At 43.5% G+C, this 19223-nt stretch overlaps 1 protein-coding gene across 2 annotated transcripts; it reads left to right on the top strand.

Moving 5' to 3' along the window:
• The first annotated feature begins 571 nt into the window (after positions 1–571).
• Positions 572–18129, top strand: LOC113018473 (protein NLRC3-like). Of its 2 annotated transcripts, XM_026161538.1 has the most exons (9): positions 572–760; positions 3079–3220; positions 3698–3832; positions 4376–4495; positions 6760–6899; positions 6975–8781; positions 16736–16906; positions 17532–17705; positions 17809–18129. In XM_026161538.1, exons 3-9 carry the CDS (start codon positions 3711–3713, stop codon positions 17810–17812), a joined length of 2538 nt encoding a protein of 845 aa, XP_026017323.1. In that variant the 5' UTR covers positions 572–760; positions 3079–3220; positions 3698–3710; the 3' UTR covers positions 17813–18129. The 2 variants fall into 2 exon arrangements, with proteins under 2 accessions (XP_026017323.1, XP_026017322.1); XM_026161537.1 differs by lacking the exons at positions 572–760; positions 17809–18129 and having other exon boundaries at positions 3073–3220; positions 17532–17796.
• The last annotated feature ends 1094 nt before the right edge of the window (positions 18130–19223 follow it).

Here is a 19223-nt window from a genome sequence, read left to right as displayed (position 1 = left end):
CGCCCAGCTCAGGGACAAAAGGAGATAACGCGAGAGACTCGGTCAGTGTCTGAGGTTTGGACTTTATTAAATCAAATCAAATCACTTTTATTGTCACATCACATGTGCAGGTACACTGGTACAGCACATGCGAGTGAAATTCTTGTGTGCGAGCTTCACAAGCAACAGAGTTGTGCAAAATACAATAACATAAACAGGCAAAATATACGAATGGCTAAATCTGAACTAATAAATATATGTACAATATATAATAGTATATGCAAAAAAAACAACAACAAAAATTTCTGGATGTGTATACTAAATGTTTTTCTGCGTGTGTGTGTGTGTGTGTGTGTGTGTGTGTATACACATATTTTACAAATTAAATAGAGTCAACAATAAATAAAATATATAAAAATATACAGAGTTGAGACATGTGCAAAACAGTGGCATTAACAGTGGCAAACACAAAACATAAAACAACAAAGCTGGAGCAATGTGTAGGCAAACAGCCAGTGCACTTGTCACTACTAACACTCAGGCTGTGTGCAACAAACAGAGTCTCTAGAGGCGTCCGACAGGGAGGCAACTGGCAGGCTCAGGTGAAGGCGTTCCCCTTCACCTGGCACATTGTCCTCCTTTTAACAGCTGCACCGGCCCTTATCCGTCACACCATTGGCTCTCTTCTTAGCCCTGAACTCCAAGGTAGCCAGTCCTCAGCGAGCCCAGGACCACAGGAGCTTCCTTACTAGAGCCCACCTCCTCGTTCTCCGTCTTGGCCGTAAGAACAGCAAAGACACACACTCTCTATCACACACAGAAACACAGCACAAGAAGATGCATTGCTGACCTTTTGTGATCCAGGTGGTGTATGTTCATTTTTCTTGCAGGTGTGACAGTTGGTGATATATTGTGCATTTATATTTTTACTCTATTCTTTTATTACATCTTCCCCTATGCCTCCCTATCCCCTCTTCTGTCTCTCCTGCCTTAGTCATTGTCATACTGTATACCACATACCAGATAACTGAAATAAAATAAATTGAAATGATGAAATGAACAGGTAAAAGAAATCTAGAGGAGCCTATAGAAAGTTTATAGAGCTGATCTTTGAAAAGCAAAATGTGTTTGGCACAACAGCGTATTCAGATCACAATTCTGATTGCAAAAGCTACCAGAATGGGCAGAATTTAAAAATGAAAATAAAAATCTCTGAACTCAGTGAACATGTCCTAGCATGACTGGAATGCAGTTCAACAGCTTTTGGTAACACTCAGTAAAAAACATGTGGATCATATGATCTGTTTCATAAGGTCTCTCTTCCATTATCCACTTTATAGCCAACACTCATATTAGAAAGAATATAATATTCATACATATAAGAAAGAATGTACTGTATCTCTGCACACACAAAACCCCCATCAAGTTTGATCTTCAGTTTCATGTGTTTGTCCCTAGTCAGAGGAGAATTGGGAGACATGTTGAAACTGTCACAGCTATCAGAGACCAACACTGTCTGTTTTTTTTATTAGCAAAGTCTTGATAAACTGTGTTATTTATCCTCACTTTTAATACCTCTCTGTCTATTTCTCTGACACTGAGCTCCTGTGACTGTATGTTTGTACTGTGTCAGCTCCTATTAATGGTTTCATTTCATTAAACGGTCAGAGTTAAAACCATCACATTGATTTTTGTAATGTTTGGTGTTTCACCCTTGTATTTGGATTATTGAGCTTCATGTGCTCAATAAAAGAGCTCACTTTTTCTTGTATTCTCACATACCACACACTGTCACACCACATGGACACTGTATGTCATTTTTTGCACCCCTGTGCATGTAAGTGTTTGCTCGCTGTCATTTGAAAACATGAATCTGTCATTCATAAAGCTTTGAAACTATCCCTACTAGTGCAGTGTCTGTCAATTCCACTACTTCCTTCTGATGGTGCCTATTTGCACTTACACTTTAGTCATAAAACTCGCTGAACTTGGATGTGCACAGAATCAGCTTTTCCATGTTTGCATTATTTTGTTCATTGTGTGGCTAAATTTAGCGTTGCTGTGTGTCTACTGGTTACACAAAGGTACGTCACAGAATGCACAGACTGGGCAAGTACTCTTTACTGGCATGCTTTTGCTTTGCTTTCATTGACACGGTGGGGACTTGTTAAGCACATGGAATATTCTGGAATGTTCATGTGCCTTAATACTGCTGGAGTTTCCTTCCTACCTTCCTTTGCTCAAATAAGTTTGTCTTGATGTTATTTTTGAGGGTTTTTTTGTTATTTTTTTTCCTTTATTATTGTATTTGTCTTTACCTTTGTCACGGTCTGGCTGGCAGACCGTGGGGAGATGGGGAAATAGGACCCAAACGCCGGACTCTTCAGTGCAACAGTGTTTATTTACAAGGTGGTGAAAATAAACAACAATAAATCCCCAGTTTGCCAGACTCCCGTGTAGTGTCTTCTTCCCAGAAGTCCCCGTGTAGTGCTCTCTGCCCCAGTGTCCCTGCACTCCCCGTGCTCACTGCTCCTTCTCGTCCCACACTCCTCCTGAGGGGAAAACAATAGAGGCAGCCGTTAACACTTATCCCAGCAGGCATACACTCACACTTGACTAGTTTGAAGACTGACGTGTAGTCAAACGCAATAATCCCGCGCTCCATCGCTCATCTAAATAGCTCCCCCGACGAGCCCAGATGAGGAGCAGGTGTGCGGCCAGGACTTCGGGTGTGGCCAGCCCTCAAGGTAGACCACGCCCCCAGAGCTGAAGGTGCCTGTGACTTGGCCACAGCAGAAAGGAAAAACACACACACACACACACACACACCTGCCTACATACAGATGTGCACAGGGGCAGTGCAGACAACACACCAAATAATAATAACAACAATAACAATAACAGTCAGAGTCCCCACTGCCCACGGACCCCGAGTCCCCAGAGCCGGGTCCGTGACAACCTTACCATATAAGTTGCCTTGAGATGAATGTTGTTGTTATTAGATGCTAGAAGGGAATTGAATTAAATATTAATTGATAGTGTGTAGGAGGTCTAGTCTATATTTAAGATAAATTCACATTCATATTTGTTGTTTTCAAGCAAAGATATCTCTCTTGCACACTGGGAATGTAGTCATACAAGTTCCTGTGGAGAGGGGAGGAGCTGCTCTGCTGAGGTGAGGAGAAAACAAAGTACTGTAATTTCAGTTTCTACAGTCATAGAAGCAGACGAGTGAAAAAAAAAGGTGAGTGTTACTGAGCATTTATTGGGTGTCGGAAAAATAGCAAAACAATTTCTTACTGGAAGATATTACATTTATGTTTCTCAAGGTGGAACAAAAGCTGGAAATTGTTAGGATCTATTTCTGTACTTGAGTTTGTTGCACCATAGAACGAAAAAGAACGAAACATGATGAATGAAACTATATCTTTGGTTAATGGTGAGACTGACATTTTAACGTCTTGTGCTGAGCTGTCTCTCAGTGAGCTGTAGGAGAGTAAACTTATCTATTAATTGATGAGGTAAAGGGTCAGCTGGGTTTAATACAAGCTAACTCTGTGTGTGTGTGTGTGTGTGTGTGTGTGTGTGTGTGTGTGTGTGTGTGTGTGTGTGTGCTGTTGTGCTGTGTTTCCTGTTCTGCCAGTTATGGCGTTCTTTAAAAATATTTCTGATGTTTTTTTCTGCCGTGCTCACAGTCACAGTTCCTTGTTTCTCTCCCAGGAAGCCTAAAGATGAGTGTTTTGCAGGGGAACATGGCAGAGTTTCAAGGATCCAGCTCTATGTCCATGAACAGTGACATGTCCAGAGATTATCCTCCAGTCTTCAGTCATGAACTTGGACCATCAGGCAAAAAGTAAGAAACTGTGTCTGTTATAAGCAATTTGAAAATGATGAAAGGAGAGGACAGACTTTAGTAACATAGTAAAGTCTTTCTGAAAAGAGCTCTTAAAGCACTAAGACATTCATATCAAGTGATTTTCCTCAAACAGCCACTGACGCTGTATTATGTATTTCAGTCTGTATTATGTTTTTGACTTCCTGATATTTGTTTTCCATTGAGTTTTTTATTTTATTTTATAAAGGAACATAATACAAGCTGTGACTCCGTATCCTGGTAACTGATGTTAAGATGATTGAATACTGATGAGGGAAAGATTATTTGCTTATATAACAGAAAAATCTAAATGGGAAGCTCTGAAATATTAAATGAAGATCTGAAAGTGAGTTAAAAACGATTACCCTGGTGACAGCCTGCCCTACAGAAAGTACAGTAGTAGAGAGAAAATTGAGTTTTTCAGTCTCCTAAATCTGACAGAGAGAGAGAAGCACCTGAATGCCCAACAACAGGCACATGTAGAAGAACAATATGTTCTGGATTCATTGTTTGTCTTTACAGACATCAACAACACAAACACAGACCACAGTTTCCAGGATCCAGCTCTGTGTCCATGAACAGTGACATGTCCAGAGATTATCCTCCAGTCTTCAGTCATGAACCTGGACCCCCAATCACACAGTAAGAGGCTGATTTTGGCTATAAACTGAGTGAAGATGATTTTAGTTTTCGAGTATTTCGTATTGTTTCAAAGGAGTTCGCAGGGGTGGAGTCACTGAATTGTGCTTATACTCCTCTGAAGCAGATCAGAGATTGGTAGGAATGAAATTACTGCAATTTAAAAAAAACATGTGGCCACAAACATGTTTTTTTTTTTTACAAACATTAAAGACACCATTCTTAAAAGATCGAGGCTAAACACAGTCTTTCTGTGAAGGCTCTTAACGCACTTGCAATTAAGCAATTATTCCCCCAAAACCACTAACACAGCTGTGTTAATGTCTATTGCATGTTTGGCTTAAATACAGCCCAGATGCAACACTTAAGAGTAGACTGGTTCCCTTAGTTAGTTAGACAGAGGAAGCAAAACTGGACATAACACACATGAGGCAATCTGTGATGTTATGGTTTAGGGCCCGGATGGCTTGGGGATAGAAGCTCCTCTTGAGTCTCTCTGTCCTTGCCCGGATGATGCAGAACCTTCTACCAGATTGCAGAAGTTGGAACAGTTTGTTGCCAGGATGGGACGGGTCCTTCAGTATCTGCGCTGCTCTAGTCCGGCATCTCCTGGTGTAGGTGTCCTGAAGCAGGGGGAGAGCAATCCTGCAGCAGCGTTCTGCTGTACGGATCACTCTCTGGAGAGCTTTTTGGTCCTTAACACAGCTGTTCCCAAACCACGATGAGATGTTCTGTTTGGGGATGCTCTCCACAGCGTCTGTATTGAAAATCCTGAGGATCACTGGAGAGACCCTGAACTTCCTTAGCTGTTGTAGGTGGTACAGGCGCTGCCTAGCCTTTTTCGTCTGGACCTGAATGTGGGCAGACCATGTCAGGTCTGAGGAGATACGGACACCAAGATACTTGACGGACTGCCCCCTCTCCACTGGAACTCCAGTCTCTGTGCTGACTCCTTCTGAAGTCCACCACCAGCTCATTGGTCTTGCCAACGTGCAGCTGGAGGTGGTTATCCTGGCACCATGATGCCAGATTCTTCACCTCCTCCATGTAGGCCGCCTCATCGTTGTTGGAGATGGCGCCCAACACCACTGCATCATCGGCAAACTTCACAATGATGTTTGAGCCGTGGGTGGGCACACAGTCTGCTGTGTAGAGGGAGTAGAGCAGTGTCAAGAGGACACATCCCTGGGGTGCCCCTGTGTTGATGCTGATGCTGTTAGAGACGCATCTACCCACCCTCACCACCTGAGTTCTGCCATAATTAACAGCTGATGTCGAGAGGTCCTAATGTTTGCACTGATATTTGTGTTCTAGTCGACTATCTGATTCTGTTTGAATTCAGATATGTGATCATGTATGGCAGACACCCTATTAATATAACTGTACTGCTTTAAGAAGATGAAGCAAAACCAGAGCAGATTGGGGAGCAGTGTTCCCTCTAAGCTGCTGACACAGACTCCGCACACATCTGCGCTGCGCACAAAAAAATCCAGTTTGAATTGAAATGAAAGTAAATACATGTATTTATTTTAATTTCTCTGATTTTCTGTGTGTGGAGACCGTGTCAGCAGTGTGCGATTGCTCACGTGCTCAGCTTAGAGGGAACAGTGTTGGGGAGTGTGTGTGACCAAACACGTGGAAACCAGGCGGATTGCTAGCTCCTCTGAGCAGTGTGGGAACCATAGCTGAACTCAAAAGACTCCAGAAAATGGAGAATTAACGTGAACAAACTGAGAGGGAAATCCTGAGCACAGTAGACAAACAGGTTTAAGAGATGAAATCTGTGAAGGTTCTCAGAGATTTAAGGTTTAAGAGATGAACTAGCGAGCAGAGGAGGTGAAGATGAAGGCAAAGGTAGAGGTCTGTGATGTTGGATGAGAGGCCTCAGGTTTTGTAGAGACTATCCTTGAGTATTCAGTTATGAACCTAGATCATCAGGCACAAAGTACAGATTTTGGAATAACCAGTTTTCTGAAAGTCAAGAAAACATTATTGGAAGCTAGGCTAAACCCTAAGGCCAATCTCCTTATTTCAGTAGACCAAACAGCCACCCACATAAAAGCTGTTTTGCTTTGATTAAGAATAAATGCACTGTTTTATACACGAAAAGGCAACAAAAACACAATAAGTGAAAGATACTGAGGGGAAAAACCAGTAACTGAATGCCCACTACTATGAACCTACCACAGAAACAAGTGTTTACATGATGTCTACAAATGTTTTTACTTCCTTTCTTTGGTCAGAATAATTTTTGTTTGTGTCCACAGAGAGAAGAAGATGAATTTCTTTGTGGAGAAGCCAGTGTCATGTTGTGTGTGGTGTCAGGATGTCCTGAAGGATTCATCTACAGACTTCTGTCCCCAATGTGGAGTAAAGTCTGGAACCAGAACTTTTCAGCAGACAGCCAGTAAGAGCAGCTGTGCAAAAATGAAAACTTAAGTTTTCTTGCTCTCTTGTTTAATTGTTTTCTTTCTGTCAACAGATACTGATCCAGAAAAAGTTTTTGATGTATTAAAGGTCACTCTGAGGACACGATATGAACATGTGATTGAAGGAACTGATAAAACAGGAATTGGAGCCCTCCTCAGATTGATCTACACTGAGCTCTATATCACAGAGGAGCAGAGTGAAGCTGTACACTTCCAACATGAGGTGAGGCAGGTGGAGAGCGCTTGTAAGAAGATCCCCTGTGAAACACCAATCAGCAGCAAGGACATCTTTAAAGCCTTGCCTGACCAACAGAGACCCATCAGAGTGGTTCTGACATATGGTGTTGCTGGCATTGGAAAAACCTTCTTGGTGCAGAAGTTCACTCTGGACTGGGCAGAGGGCTTAGAAAACCAACACATCAGTGCGGTGGTTCTGCTTTCATTCAGGGAGCTGAACTTGGTCAGAGATGAGCAGTACAGTCTTCTGGAGCTGATCCATGTTTTCTATCCAACATTACAGAGCGTCACAGCAGAGAAGCTCACTGTGTGTAATCTTTTGTTCATCTTTGATGGCCTGGGTGAAAGCAGACTTTTGTTAAATTTCAACAACAGGAAGCTTGTGTCTCATGTCACACAGAAGTCCACCATTAGTGAGCTGCTGACAAATCTCATTGAGGGAAATCTGCTTCCATCTGCTCTCATCTGGATAACTTCCCGACCCGCAGCAATAAGTCAAATTCCTCCTAAATGTGTTGACAGGATGACAGAAGTTCGAGGTTTTACTGACTCCCAGAAGCAGGAGTACTTCAGGAGAAGATTCAGAAATAAAGAGCTGTCAAGCAGAATTATCTCTCACTTGAAAACATCCAGGAGCCTTTACATTATGTGTGGAATCCCAGTCTTCTGCTGGATCACTGCTACAGTTCTGGAGCACATGTTGACTACAGAGGAGAGAGCAGAGCTGCCCAAGACCCTGACTGACATGTACTCACACTTCCTGCTGGTTCAGACAAAGAAAAAGCACAAGTACCATGAGGGGCAAGAGATGAGTTGTCAAGAGCTCACCAATGCTGACAGAGAAGTTCTTCTGAAGCTGGGGAGGCTAGCGTTTGAACATCTGCAGAAAAAAAGCATCCTGTTCTACCAAGAAGACTTGGAGCAGTGTGGTCTGGATGTCACAGAGGCCTCTGTGTATTCAGGAGTTTGTACAGAGATCCTCAAAAGAGAGTCTGTGATCTTCCAGAAACCAGTTTACTGCTTTGTTCATCTGAGTGTTCAGGAGTTTCTGGTTGCTGTCTACATGTTCCACTGTTACACCAACAGGAAGACAGAGGTGCTGCAGAACTTCCTTACTGAGGACGATAAAGGAAATAAGATATCTTTGAAAGATATCTCATCTCTGGAAGATTTTCTGAGCAGAGCCATGGAAGAATCCTTGAAAATTCCGAATAGCCACCTGGAACTGTTTGTTCGCTTCCTTCATGGCCTCTCTATGAAATCCAACCAGAGACTCTTAGGAGGTCTGCTGGGTCAGACAGAGAGCAGTCCACAAACCATCCAGAGAGTCATCAACAACCTGAAGAAGATTAGCAGTGAAGGCAAGTGTCCTGAAAGATGCATAAACATTCTCTACTCTCTCAGGGAGATGAATGACGTCTTAGTACATCAGGAGATCCAAGAGTTTCTAAAGTCACAGAACAAGTCAGAGAAGAAACTCTCTGAAATTGAGTCCACAGCTTTGGCACATATGTTGATGATGTCAGAGAACGTTATGGACGAGTTTGATCTGCAGAAGTACAACACATCACGGGAGGGACGATGGAGCCTTCTTCCAGCTGTGGTAAACTGCAGAAAGGCTCGGTGAGTCCAAGTGTGATTAACATTATAAATCAGTGTAGATCAATAGTTTAGTTCTTAAAATTACTCTCACTAAAAAACATCATTGCTCTTATTACATTATTCCAGATATTTATTCTAAACATTACATGTCAGTTATTTTTGTCAGAGATGTTTGTGCAGAGATGTTGGGGCCACTATGTTCCCATAGTGGCCGGCCCCCACCAAGCCGTGGACAAGCTCGAGCACCTGCAAACGCAACGACTGAGGCACCAACAGCTGCAGGAGATCCTTGCCCTGTCCGGGGGCCCGCCATCTCCGGTATAGGAGGCCGTCGTGGGTCTCCAGATTGTTGTACTGGGAGTAGTAGGCCTTCACCTCGAGCCCCTGTCCTGACGCCCCTGTCCAGCCTGGGCATCGTGCCGCCTCCAGCCAGGCCCCCACCTGAACCAACGTCGCATCAGCCTCCTGCTCCTGCTTCAGCTGCTGCATGGTCAACGAGAGCCATCCCCCTCCGCCGGCTGTGGCCCGAGCAGTAGCCACGCCCAGTGCCTCCTGGGCCCGCTCTCCCTGCCGTTTCGAGAAGGGCAGCTGGTGTGGGCACAGACAGATGGGTTGAGCAGAGCCAGTGTCGATGGTGTGCTGAACCAGCCGCGTCTGCCTGCAGTCTCTGTCACTAGCGGCAATGATGTCCACATTCTCGCCCAGGAGGCACCTCAACCGCTAGTACTGCCACAGATCATCAACAGCTTGGGTTGTCTCGGTCGAGGGAGTTTTGTCGGGCCTAGAGACTGGGGCTGAGGCGAGTAGAGATGGTCCAGAGCCACTGGGGTTTGAAGACTGTCGAGCAGCAGCTGCCTGAAGCCTGGCTTGTCTGTCTCTGATTCCCTGCTTTTGACTGCACTGGAGGGCCAGAGTCTCTGTACCAAGAGTGATAGCCAGCTTTGCGGTGTCAACGCAGGCCCCCCACTGCTCTTGAATGTCAGCAAGCCAGAAGTCGTGCACCAGCTCCAGATCCTTCACTCGGATCCTCAACGGTTTCTTCCCGCGCATGTCAGTTCTCTGCCTGTCATCAGCTGGGTGTCGGTGGGTGACCAACGCTTCACAAGCGGCCTGGACGTTCCAGGGAGCACACCATGTCGTATTAGAGAAATGGTAGACCCCGTGTCCACCAGGGCCTGGCAGGGCTGGTCCTCAACACAGCAGCTCAGGTAGAGTCCCTTGAGGTGCCCGACTAGGCCCACCACCGTGCATAGTTCTTGGAGGGGGCAGGAAGCTGAAGCGGTGGTCCCCTCGCTGTACCGCTCCTCCTCTCATTCCCCTGAGGCCACATAGTTCTGGCCTTCGGGGCAGGAGCCAGGCAGTCGCACGCCACGTGGGCAGGCTCATCGCACCGGTAGCAGCGGTCAGTCGGTCGACGGGGATGCCTCCAGGGCACTGAGGGCTGCAGCTGGCATATCTCCGGGACCTCCCCCTCCCTGTCGTAGTCTGCGGCTCTGATTCGGGGGTAGTTTGGGGGGGACACCTGCTGGTTAGGTCGCGAGGTGGGCACCAGCTTGCCCTTTCAGCCTCGAGGAGCTCCTCAAAGAGAGTTTGAGGCATGGCCAGGCTGATGTGTTGGCGCAGTCGCTCTGGAAAAAGTCCTGGCAGAAAAGCATGCAGGCTAAGCGCCTCACGGGCTGCTGCTGGGAACTCCGGGTAGCCGCGACGAGCATACAGCAACACGTCTGCTGCAAAGGTTCCCAGGCTCTCCCCGGCCGACGGCTCCAGTTGGTCAGCTGCTCCCTGCTCTGATCAGTGGAGTGCTGCTGCCCAAACCGCCTCTCGAGTGCTATGGTGAGGGCTTGGAGCTCATGATGCTCTGATGGGGCTAGGTCAAGGAGTACCTGCAGTGCATCTCCTTCCAATGCTAGCGCTAGGTGTGTGGCAGCCTCTTCATCGCTCCAGCCACTATGCCTTGCGGCTAGCCGTACTTGTGAGAAGTAGGGCTCTAGCGGGGTTAGCCCCTTGTATTTCGGTACCTTGGCTGGCGTTGCAGGCATCACTGCTCGCTGTCGGGGACCCGGCGTGTCGGTCGACAGAGGCAACCCATGAAGCATTGTCCTAGCGTCGGTCACGATGGGCCGCTGTCGCGGTGCACCGTCGGGACCCGTCAGGGGACTTACATGTCCACTCGCTTGCTCTCGCTTCGATCGCCCACTTCCCAAGCAGCGAATGCTCTCCTCGACAGCTTGCTCCAGCCTCTGAGTGTCTCTCTCCATTCCGGTGAGGGTGAGCAATTCCACTTCTGACACCAATGTGGCGAGCTCAGAGGTTTCGTTTGGTCTTGCTTCCCATCAGCCAGGGAGCACAGACGTTTATTAGCCGCAACAACAACAACAACAACAACAACAACACAAAAAGGCGCTCTCTCTCACCCGGAAACACCAGTCGAAGAGAGAGCGCGTCACCTGTAACTATGGCAACATAACAACAGAACATAACTGTAAAAACAAAACCCCGAACAGCCCTGACCCGCTATAATAACATCGATTTAAATCTTGATAACATCACAGTGAGTGGTCAGGAATTAATCATATGAGACTGTGATAGGAAGCACACAGCTTTCACTCACACAGCACTGAAAGATGAGTGCTGGTTTCTAGTGTTGGGACTAACACATTATTAACCCTCTGGGGTCGCTGGACGCGCTGGCGTGTCAAAATCACATGAGCAATTTAAGACGACACAGCTACAAGATGCAGCACGTCAGAGTCTCCATTTCAACTTGGGTCAAAAGTGCAGACTTCAAACTATATACCAGTTTTTAAATTGTGTCGATGGGCCACGTAAAACCAGAGTTATGATTAAAAAATACATGCTATGTTTTTTTCTGAACAAAAGAGCGGTGTTTACAACGGGAAGAACGGTAAAAACGGCGTTTTCTAAGGACAACGCTAGCAAACACTCTCCGTTTGCAATTGAAAAAAGAAAAAGAAAAAACACCCCTTCCCTATTGGTGTTAGAGTTTACCATGTCAGCCAATCAAAAAAATGATATGGCAACATGTGACATTTGGTTGTTTAGGGAGAAGGGGAAGTTTTTAGGAGTGACACTCGCGATGGAAAGTGGGCGAGCGAAAGAAAGAGAGAGCGAGTTTTCATATGTGAGACATTAGTGACGTTTAGCGTGTTTGGAGGCTGTAGTTAGTGTGTTGTGTAGTTATTGTCTTGTATCGTGTGTCAGTTAGACTGCTGAATTTCATATTTGCTCTAAAAAAGCTGCCAAAGGCAGATTCCAGTGTAAACGCTATTCCCACATGGAAAACTGGACTGATGCACCTCCTGTTGTCAGACCTGCAGGGTTTAGACCTGTGGTGTTCTCCTTTGTCTTATACTGAACACAAACTACCTTCTTTTGGACTGGCACAAATAATTTGTGTGCCTTCTTTGATGCAGCACACCTGATTGTTCAGTAAATAGATTTAAATGATTATATAAAAAACGCCCGAGGCCTTGGCTGCATTTTTAGGTAAATAGTGCCATATATCTGTGTTGTTTGCAAAACTTGTGCATAATTTTTAGAAATGTACAATTTCTATTTGCATTTCAAGTTATGAAAATGATTCGTTAAACATGTTTGTGGGGTTTACAGGAAAAAAATATAACTTTTTTCTACTTGGATTTTGAATTTTTTGTCTGAATTTAGATCAGCTGTGCTAATATAGTATACCAAAATGAAAAAAATAAATCAAATTTGAGGTTGTGCTGAAAATAATGATACCAAACAAGGCAAGAAAAACATATTTTAAAGGTGAAATATAGAGGTAAAATCAAAAGTAGTCAAAAACGGCCAATTATAACCTGGACCTCAGAGGGTTAAGTAACGTGTTACAGTAACTACGTTATTATTGTGGTAACGAGCACGGTAGTTATTATGCCAAAACCGGGAACGCGTTACTCGTTACTGGGATTTAGATCGTTATTCGTTACTTCGTGTGGTGGCTATCGCGGAGCTTCCACAGATTCAATAACATTAGCAAGTGGTGGAGGCCAGCATGTGGATGAAGGAAAAGGGAGGCAAAAGGAGAGACCCGAAGCGGCCGCTGGTCCAAGAGTGTCAGGTGAACTGAACTTCAGGTAAGAAGTTATGACCTGCAGTCTATCTGGGTCAGATATAAACCAAGTTTAGATGGAGTTTATTTTCGTTATGCTGACTTTTTCGTACTGCATGCTAGCTAGCATGACGGAGTTTCTATACAGCTGGGTGGGTGCTATGATGTTACTGATGTTGAACTTTATTTTGTTCACAAGGTTAATTATTAGAGTTGCCGACCGTCCCGTAAAAAACGGAATCGTCCCGTATTCAGAGAAAATATTACGCGTTTCGTATTGAGGTGAAAAGGAACACAGTTTGTCTCAGACTTCAGCTACAATGGGAATGAAAAAGACACAAAGATGAAGTTATTCTGTGTTTACGCTGCACAGCTGCCTCTTTTTCTCTCATCCTCTCCCCCTCCGTCTCCTGTTTCTACTTCAATCATGAAACTGATCAATGATCAGCTGATCGGCTCTCTTGTTTATTTATCGCCCACTTTACGCCAGAAAGAGGAAACCAGCGGATGTCGCGGTAAACAACAGCAACACGTTTAAGCTTGATCAGCTGTTGTTAGAATTTATTTATTATTAATTTCTAGTATCAGCTGATGTTTGCTGGAGCCACAGCTGCAAAAAAGCTGCTGGTCATGATATGGTTTGGTTATCTGGTGAGAGGGAAACATGAAGATGAAACCAGGAGATGTCCTTACTGAATCATCAGAGCTGAACAGGTGATGGAGAAACAGGTTTACCTTTTAGGTGACATGAATGAGTTGAAGAGAAGTTATGAACTGTTTCTGAGAGACAAATAACACCAGGATCCTTTTCTAAGTAGCTGACAGCTGGTAATTGTGCAGGGGCGGGTCTAGCAAAGTGTTGCCAGGGGTCCATGTAGGGCATTAAAAGGGAAAGGGGGTACAAGGAAATACTTTCTCATTCTCATTTAAAATGTCTCACTTTTAAAAAAATAATTATCTGAGTCTTGCAACAAACAACAGTGTTTATTATCATTCAAAGGCTTTATGATTTTTCCTATAATGGTGGGCCAGTCTCTAGTCAAAATGCCCGGGCCGATTTTTTTGTCCCAGTCCAGCCCTGTATGCAGCTCATCTGCAGTCTGGTGTTACCTACATCTTCCTATTCAGAAGGCAGAATTTCCGAGTTCTGAGTACAATCGAGAGCACCACGACTGCAGTTTTTGTGTTGGATGTAAAAAGCAGGCTAGGATAGAATCAGGTGTGGGATTTCTCTCGTGGAAATATGCACATTATTTTTTTCCTTTCTATTGGTAGGTGGCACAGTGCACTTGTGGCAAGTAAGCACGCTAGAAGACTGGCAAAGTTATGGAAGCAACACATTAACAAGAGAATTCTGAGTAAAACCAAAGTTACTTTCCCTAGTAACTAGTTACTCTGAAAGTAACGAGTAACTTGAAGTAACTGAGTTACTTTTGATAGAAGCAACTAGTAATGTAACTAAGTTACTAATTTAAAGTAACTTACCCATCACTGCTGGTTTCTTTACAAAGTGTTTTAACCAGTTTGGTTTTAGCAGCTTTGCAGCTGCACACTTCAGTTCATCTTTGTACCACACACAGCTCGGTCCTGTTGTTCAACTGTCACTCCTCTTTCAGGCCACAGCAGATACTGAAATAGGGAAAGCATGGTTAGCATAATCGATATCAGCTTTGACAGCCAGACTTCCTCCGTGTCCTTGTCACTACCCGATCCGTACCGGAAACCCGATCGGTACCCCGCATGCGCAAATCTTACGTCACTTCCTCTCTTTGCGACATTCAATATATTTGAATGCTGCGGTTAGCGCCCAGTTAGCTCCTAGCATTTCTCAACAGCTCTGCCTTCTTTTCGACTGCCCGGGACATTTAAACAATGGATAGTCCGTATACAAAGAAATTCATGCTTTTCTCCTCAACAGAGAGCGTCCCCCGATTGAGCAACAGCGCCGTAAAATAAGAAGAATGGCGCCTAATTACAGAGTTAATAATGCAGGCTTTGTAATATCTCACGTGTAGATTCATCAGCCAGATGAAGTGTTTACTGACAATTGACAGTGAGGGGGGTGGACATCATAACTATTCTAATCAATAGTCTCCACAGTGACAAGCATAAACACACTCGATTATCACTAAATCAACTTTAACACACGTTTGTAATGACGCTAATTCAGTTTACAATAGGGTTCATTCGCTCAGTCAGCAGGTGGCGGTATCCTCGTACACTGGGGAGTACACTGCCATTAAACGAAAAGAAGAAGAAGAAACCCCTTGCACATGCGCGGTACGGATCGGGTAGACCCGATTTGTACGGTCCGACTTTGCACATGCGCAGTAAGGATCGGGAGTCCCGATCTGTCACTATCTTTTTATTTTTTTGTTTTTCTCTACATTATATTAAAGGTTTCATTATCTGAAAGATTTTAAGAGATACTTGTTATTCTTAACATCTTAACAGATACTCTGACCTGTAACTATCGTAAAATGCTTCGACCGGAAGTAGAAACCTTTCGCGCATGCGGGGTACCGATCGGGTTTCCGGTACGGATCGGGTAGTGACACTCCGTCTCCTGCAGCTGAGCCACAAAACAAAAACAACAACAAAAAACAAGTACTAGCAACAAAAACTAAGGCTACGTTCACACTGCAAGTGAAAGCGCATCAAATCCGACTTTCTGACCCTATGGGACTCATATCCGATCATGGTATGACAGTGTGAACGGCACAAATCCGGTATTTTCAAATCCGATCTGGGTCACTTTCGTATGTGGTACTGAATCCGATACATATTTGATGTGGAAAGCGACTGCTATTTAAATGGTAATGTCGCATTAAATCCGTCTTTTACGTCACTGACACAAGACAGACGCCAATTATCAGCGCCGGAGAAGTGCCCGAGAAGACATCGTGAACAGTTCCTGGCCATCCCATGTAGATGTCAGTGAAACTGTTGGGAAGACAGCATTGGAGAAACGTGAACATTTTATTTGTACTGTATAATCTGCAGATTCTGACAGAAATCTGCAACTATCCTTTGAAGAACCGCTTCTCTCTAAAACAGCAATAAGGATAATTATTAGGCCATATGTAAGTAACAAAATAACTTTAAAACTTAAAGCAAAATTGGGAAACGTAAAGTCCCAAACAAGTCTTTATATTAAGGACCATCAGTCAAACCATACTGTTTGCTCTGGGTCTAAACAGAGCGCGTTGTGTGGTCTTCTTTTGCGCATGCGGGCCACTTTGAGCGTTCACACTAGAGCACGTTTGCTGTCACATTTTATTTGTAGTCTGAACAAGCAGACAAAAAAATCAGATTTGATCAAAAAATCGGAATTGAGCATTAAGACCTGCAGTGTGAATGTAGCCAAAAACTGACACTGCAGTCTTTTTGATTGATTTTTACTCCTGAGTCCAACTTTTAATTTTAGCACTCTGGAGTTGAGGGACACAGTAGCACTTCCAAATCACATGAAATATTAAAATGAAATGTAAAGAAGACACAGCCTAACTGCATCTCTATTTCAAGTGAAGAATTCAAAATATTTATCCGGTTTTTAAAATGTGTTGATAGGCCAGGAAAAATAGTTTACAATATGCTTCTTCTGAATATTGTTGTCATGTTTGGTACAGGAAGAAATGGTAAAAACTAGATGTTTTAAGGACAGTGCTGCCAAGCAGAAAGTGGCTGCAAGTAACACATTAAATCAAAGAAAGATTGAAGATCTGTAGGTCTGACAGAGACAGAGGAGAATTATTAAAATGTTTCATGTTAGTAACATCAAATCAGCTGAGCCAGAAGAGACAGTTTCCCATTGTGTTGCATCGAGCACACAAAGTAAAAATAATGTGTCTTCTTAATAATAACATAATATCTGTGTCAATACAGACTTCATGATGTTCATATCTTTGGGGGTAGCTCTGGATCTTTGGCCTTAGCTTTGACCTCAGACCCCTCCCATCTGAGAGAGCTGCACATGAAATCAGTGAGACTTGAGGAAGATGCAGAAGAACTCTTTACTCATCTGGGGCATCCAAACTGTAGACTGGAGACACTCAGGTTAGTTAACTGTATTTACTGTAATAGTAAAACACTTCTGTTTAAAAATAAGCGAACATGAGGATGCACTGCATGTCACGTTTGCAGCAAAAACAGAACTCAAATGCAGGACAAGTGTGTTTATTTACAGTGAAATAGTGAACACTGATCAGTCTTCCACAATCACAGACACAAGCAAAAGATAGGTTTACCTAAGGGGCTGTACTGACCAGGTCGTTAAATGACCCAGCATCCACTGAAGCTCAGCCACACTGTTAAGTAGTGACCACTGATGAGGACAATCAGCACCAGCCGGTGAAGCTTGATGGACGACAGGTGTGGCTGGCTTCAGTGAGGGAATTCCTTTCGGCCTGATATTATCACATAAACCAGCGGTGTGGGTACAAGCTTGGGTACTAAAACTACATACTATAATTTTGGTTTTGGTAATATCTGGTTATTTTTAATCAATGTGGAGAGTTGATTCTGCTGCTGTGTGTGTGTGTTTTTTCTGCAAGTTTAAACTTGACAATAATCTGTACAGTTTGCAATAGTCTGTACCTCTATTAGACGTTCACTTGGTTTCTTATAAGAAAAAGATGATTTAATAAAAGAATACTTTGTAATTCATATGATGTTTATTCAGCTTTGAGGACAGCACTTTGTTAGAGAAGAACTGTTCCGAACTGCTCAGTGCTCTGAAGTCCAACCCCCCCTATCTGAAACGTCTGGATCTAATAGGATGCAACCTGGAGGGTTCAGGGATGAAACAGCTGTATGATTACCTGGAAAGTCCACACTGTAAACTACAGTTTAAAAGGTCAGTTCACCTGACTTAGATTATAAAGGAAAAATATTTCTTTGGTTTATATATAGCAACTCTATATATTTATAGAGTTGCTAATTATTTGGCATTATTGCAGGTAAACCAGCCTATGAAATGGATGAAACCACATCATGACTGGGTTCCAACGCTACATAAGGGGCACTCCGAAATCCCTGCTTCAAACATACCACCTTTCCAATCAGATTATTTCTTCCATGTGAGGGAGAAGTGGTGACCCTTCTGGATAAGATTGTGAAGGTTTGCTGCGTTTTGGAGAACAGTGTGGTAGTAAAACCAGGGAAAAATGAGACTTGCTGTTGTTAATTACTCTTAAGTCTTGTGCTGTATATATATAGCGGTAATTTACTGTAAGATACAGTAAATTAAGTAGTGTTAGTAGTGGGTGATATTATGTAAACACTGTCATGATTTTCATTCTTTGTAAACATTTTGTCATTTGTAAACTATAAATGACATGGATTCTACATTGTAGAACTTCATATCACAAAATGGTTTTAATAAAATAAAGGCACAAATTTGTTTGTTTCTTTATTCAACTTTTGAACAGTGGTACTTAGTAAGCACATATTATAGCGGCAACCTTCGGTCCTTCTTTGCCGCTTCTGCAGAACGCAAAGTTTCTGACTCGTGCTCTTGTTAAGTCGCTTGGATGCCTTCCGGTAGCAAAAAACGAGGCGAAGGAAAAAAGGGGCAAAACATTTATTTTCCATACAAATCGAAAGGTACAAAACAAATGCCTCTGGTGGGAGCTCCGTTTATATTCCCTTTATGTCACAACAAAAAAATAACATTAAAACGGCGACGGTCAGAATTAAGCAGCATATGTAATATGCTGTGCTCCATAAATTAATCTGTTGTTGTTGTAAAGTGTTGGTAGATGTCGTAAAGGGGTGTGTATTTGGCCCGCATGCGGAGGGGTGTGGGTAAAGCAAATACACACCCCTTTACGACATCTACCAACACTTTACAACAACAACAGACTAATAAAGCAGGATTAATTTATGGAGCACAGCATATTACATTATAACATAAAATGATCAAGATTATAACAGAAACTTTAAGATCATGACAAATACTTAAATATGGCATGATGTAACTGAGTAAAATATTGGCGTGGACTTGGCTCCAACAGTACATATTCAGTAAAAGCAAATTATTTACATGGCAGTGCACTACAGGCATAAATCTAGCCCCCTAGATAAAACATTATGGGTCATTCCCACGACCCACAGCTTTACTGTGTTCCAGCAAAGTATCCAATAGCAGTGACAACTCCTCCACAGTAGCAGGTGGAATTTTTCTTTTTTGAAAAGAAAATTTGCCCTTCAATACGGATGGTCTGTTTATGTTTTGATCAAGAGCCTTTTTTTGGGCAGCTGAAGAGGAGAAGTCCATCTTATGGCCAACCTCTGGCTGTATCTTGGTCATATTACCCAGCAAAACCCAGTATGCAGGTTCATCTGTAACAGTCCTTGTGCCACGGATCCGCAC

This window comes from Astatotilapia calliptera, unplaced genomic scaffold (assembly GCF_900246225.1).
Source record: "Astatotilapia calliptera unplaced genomic scaffold, fAstCal1.2 U_scaffold_9, whole genome shotgun sequence".
Lineage (NCBI taxonomy): Eukaryota > Metazoa > Chordata > Actinopteri > Cichliformes > Cichlidae > Astatotilapia > Astatotilapia calliptera.
This window is presented reverse-complemented; position numbering and strand designations above follow the sequence as displayed.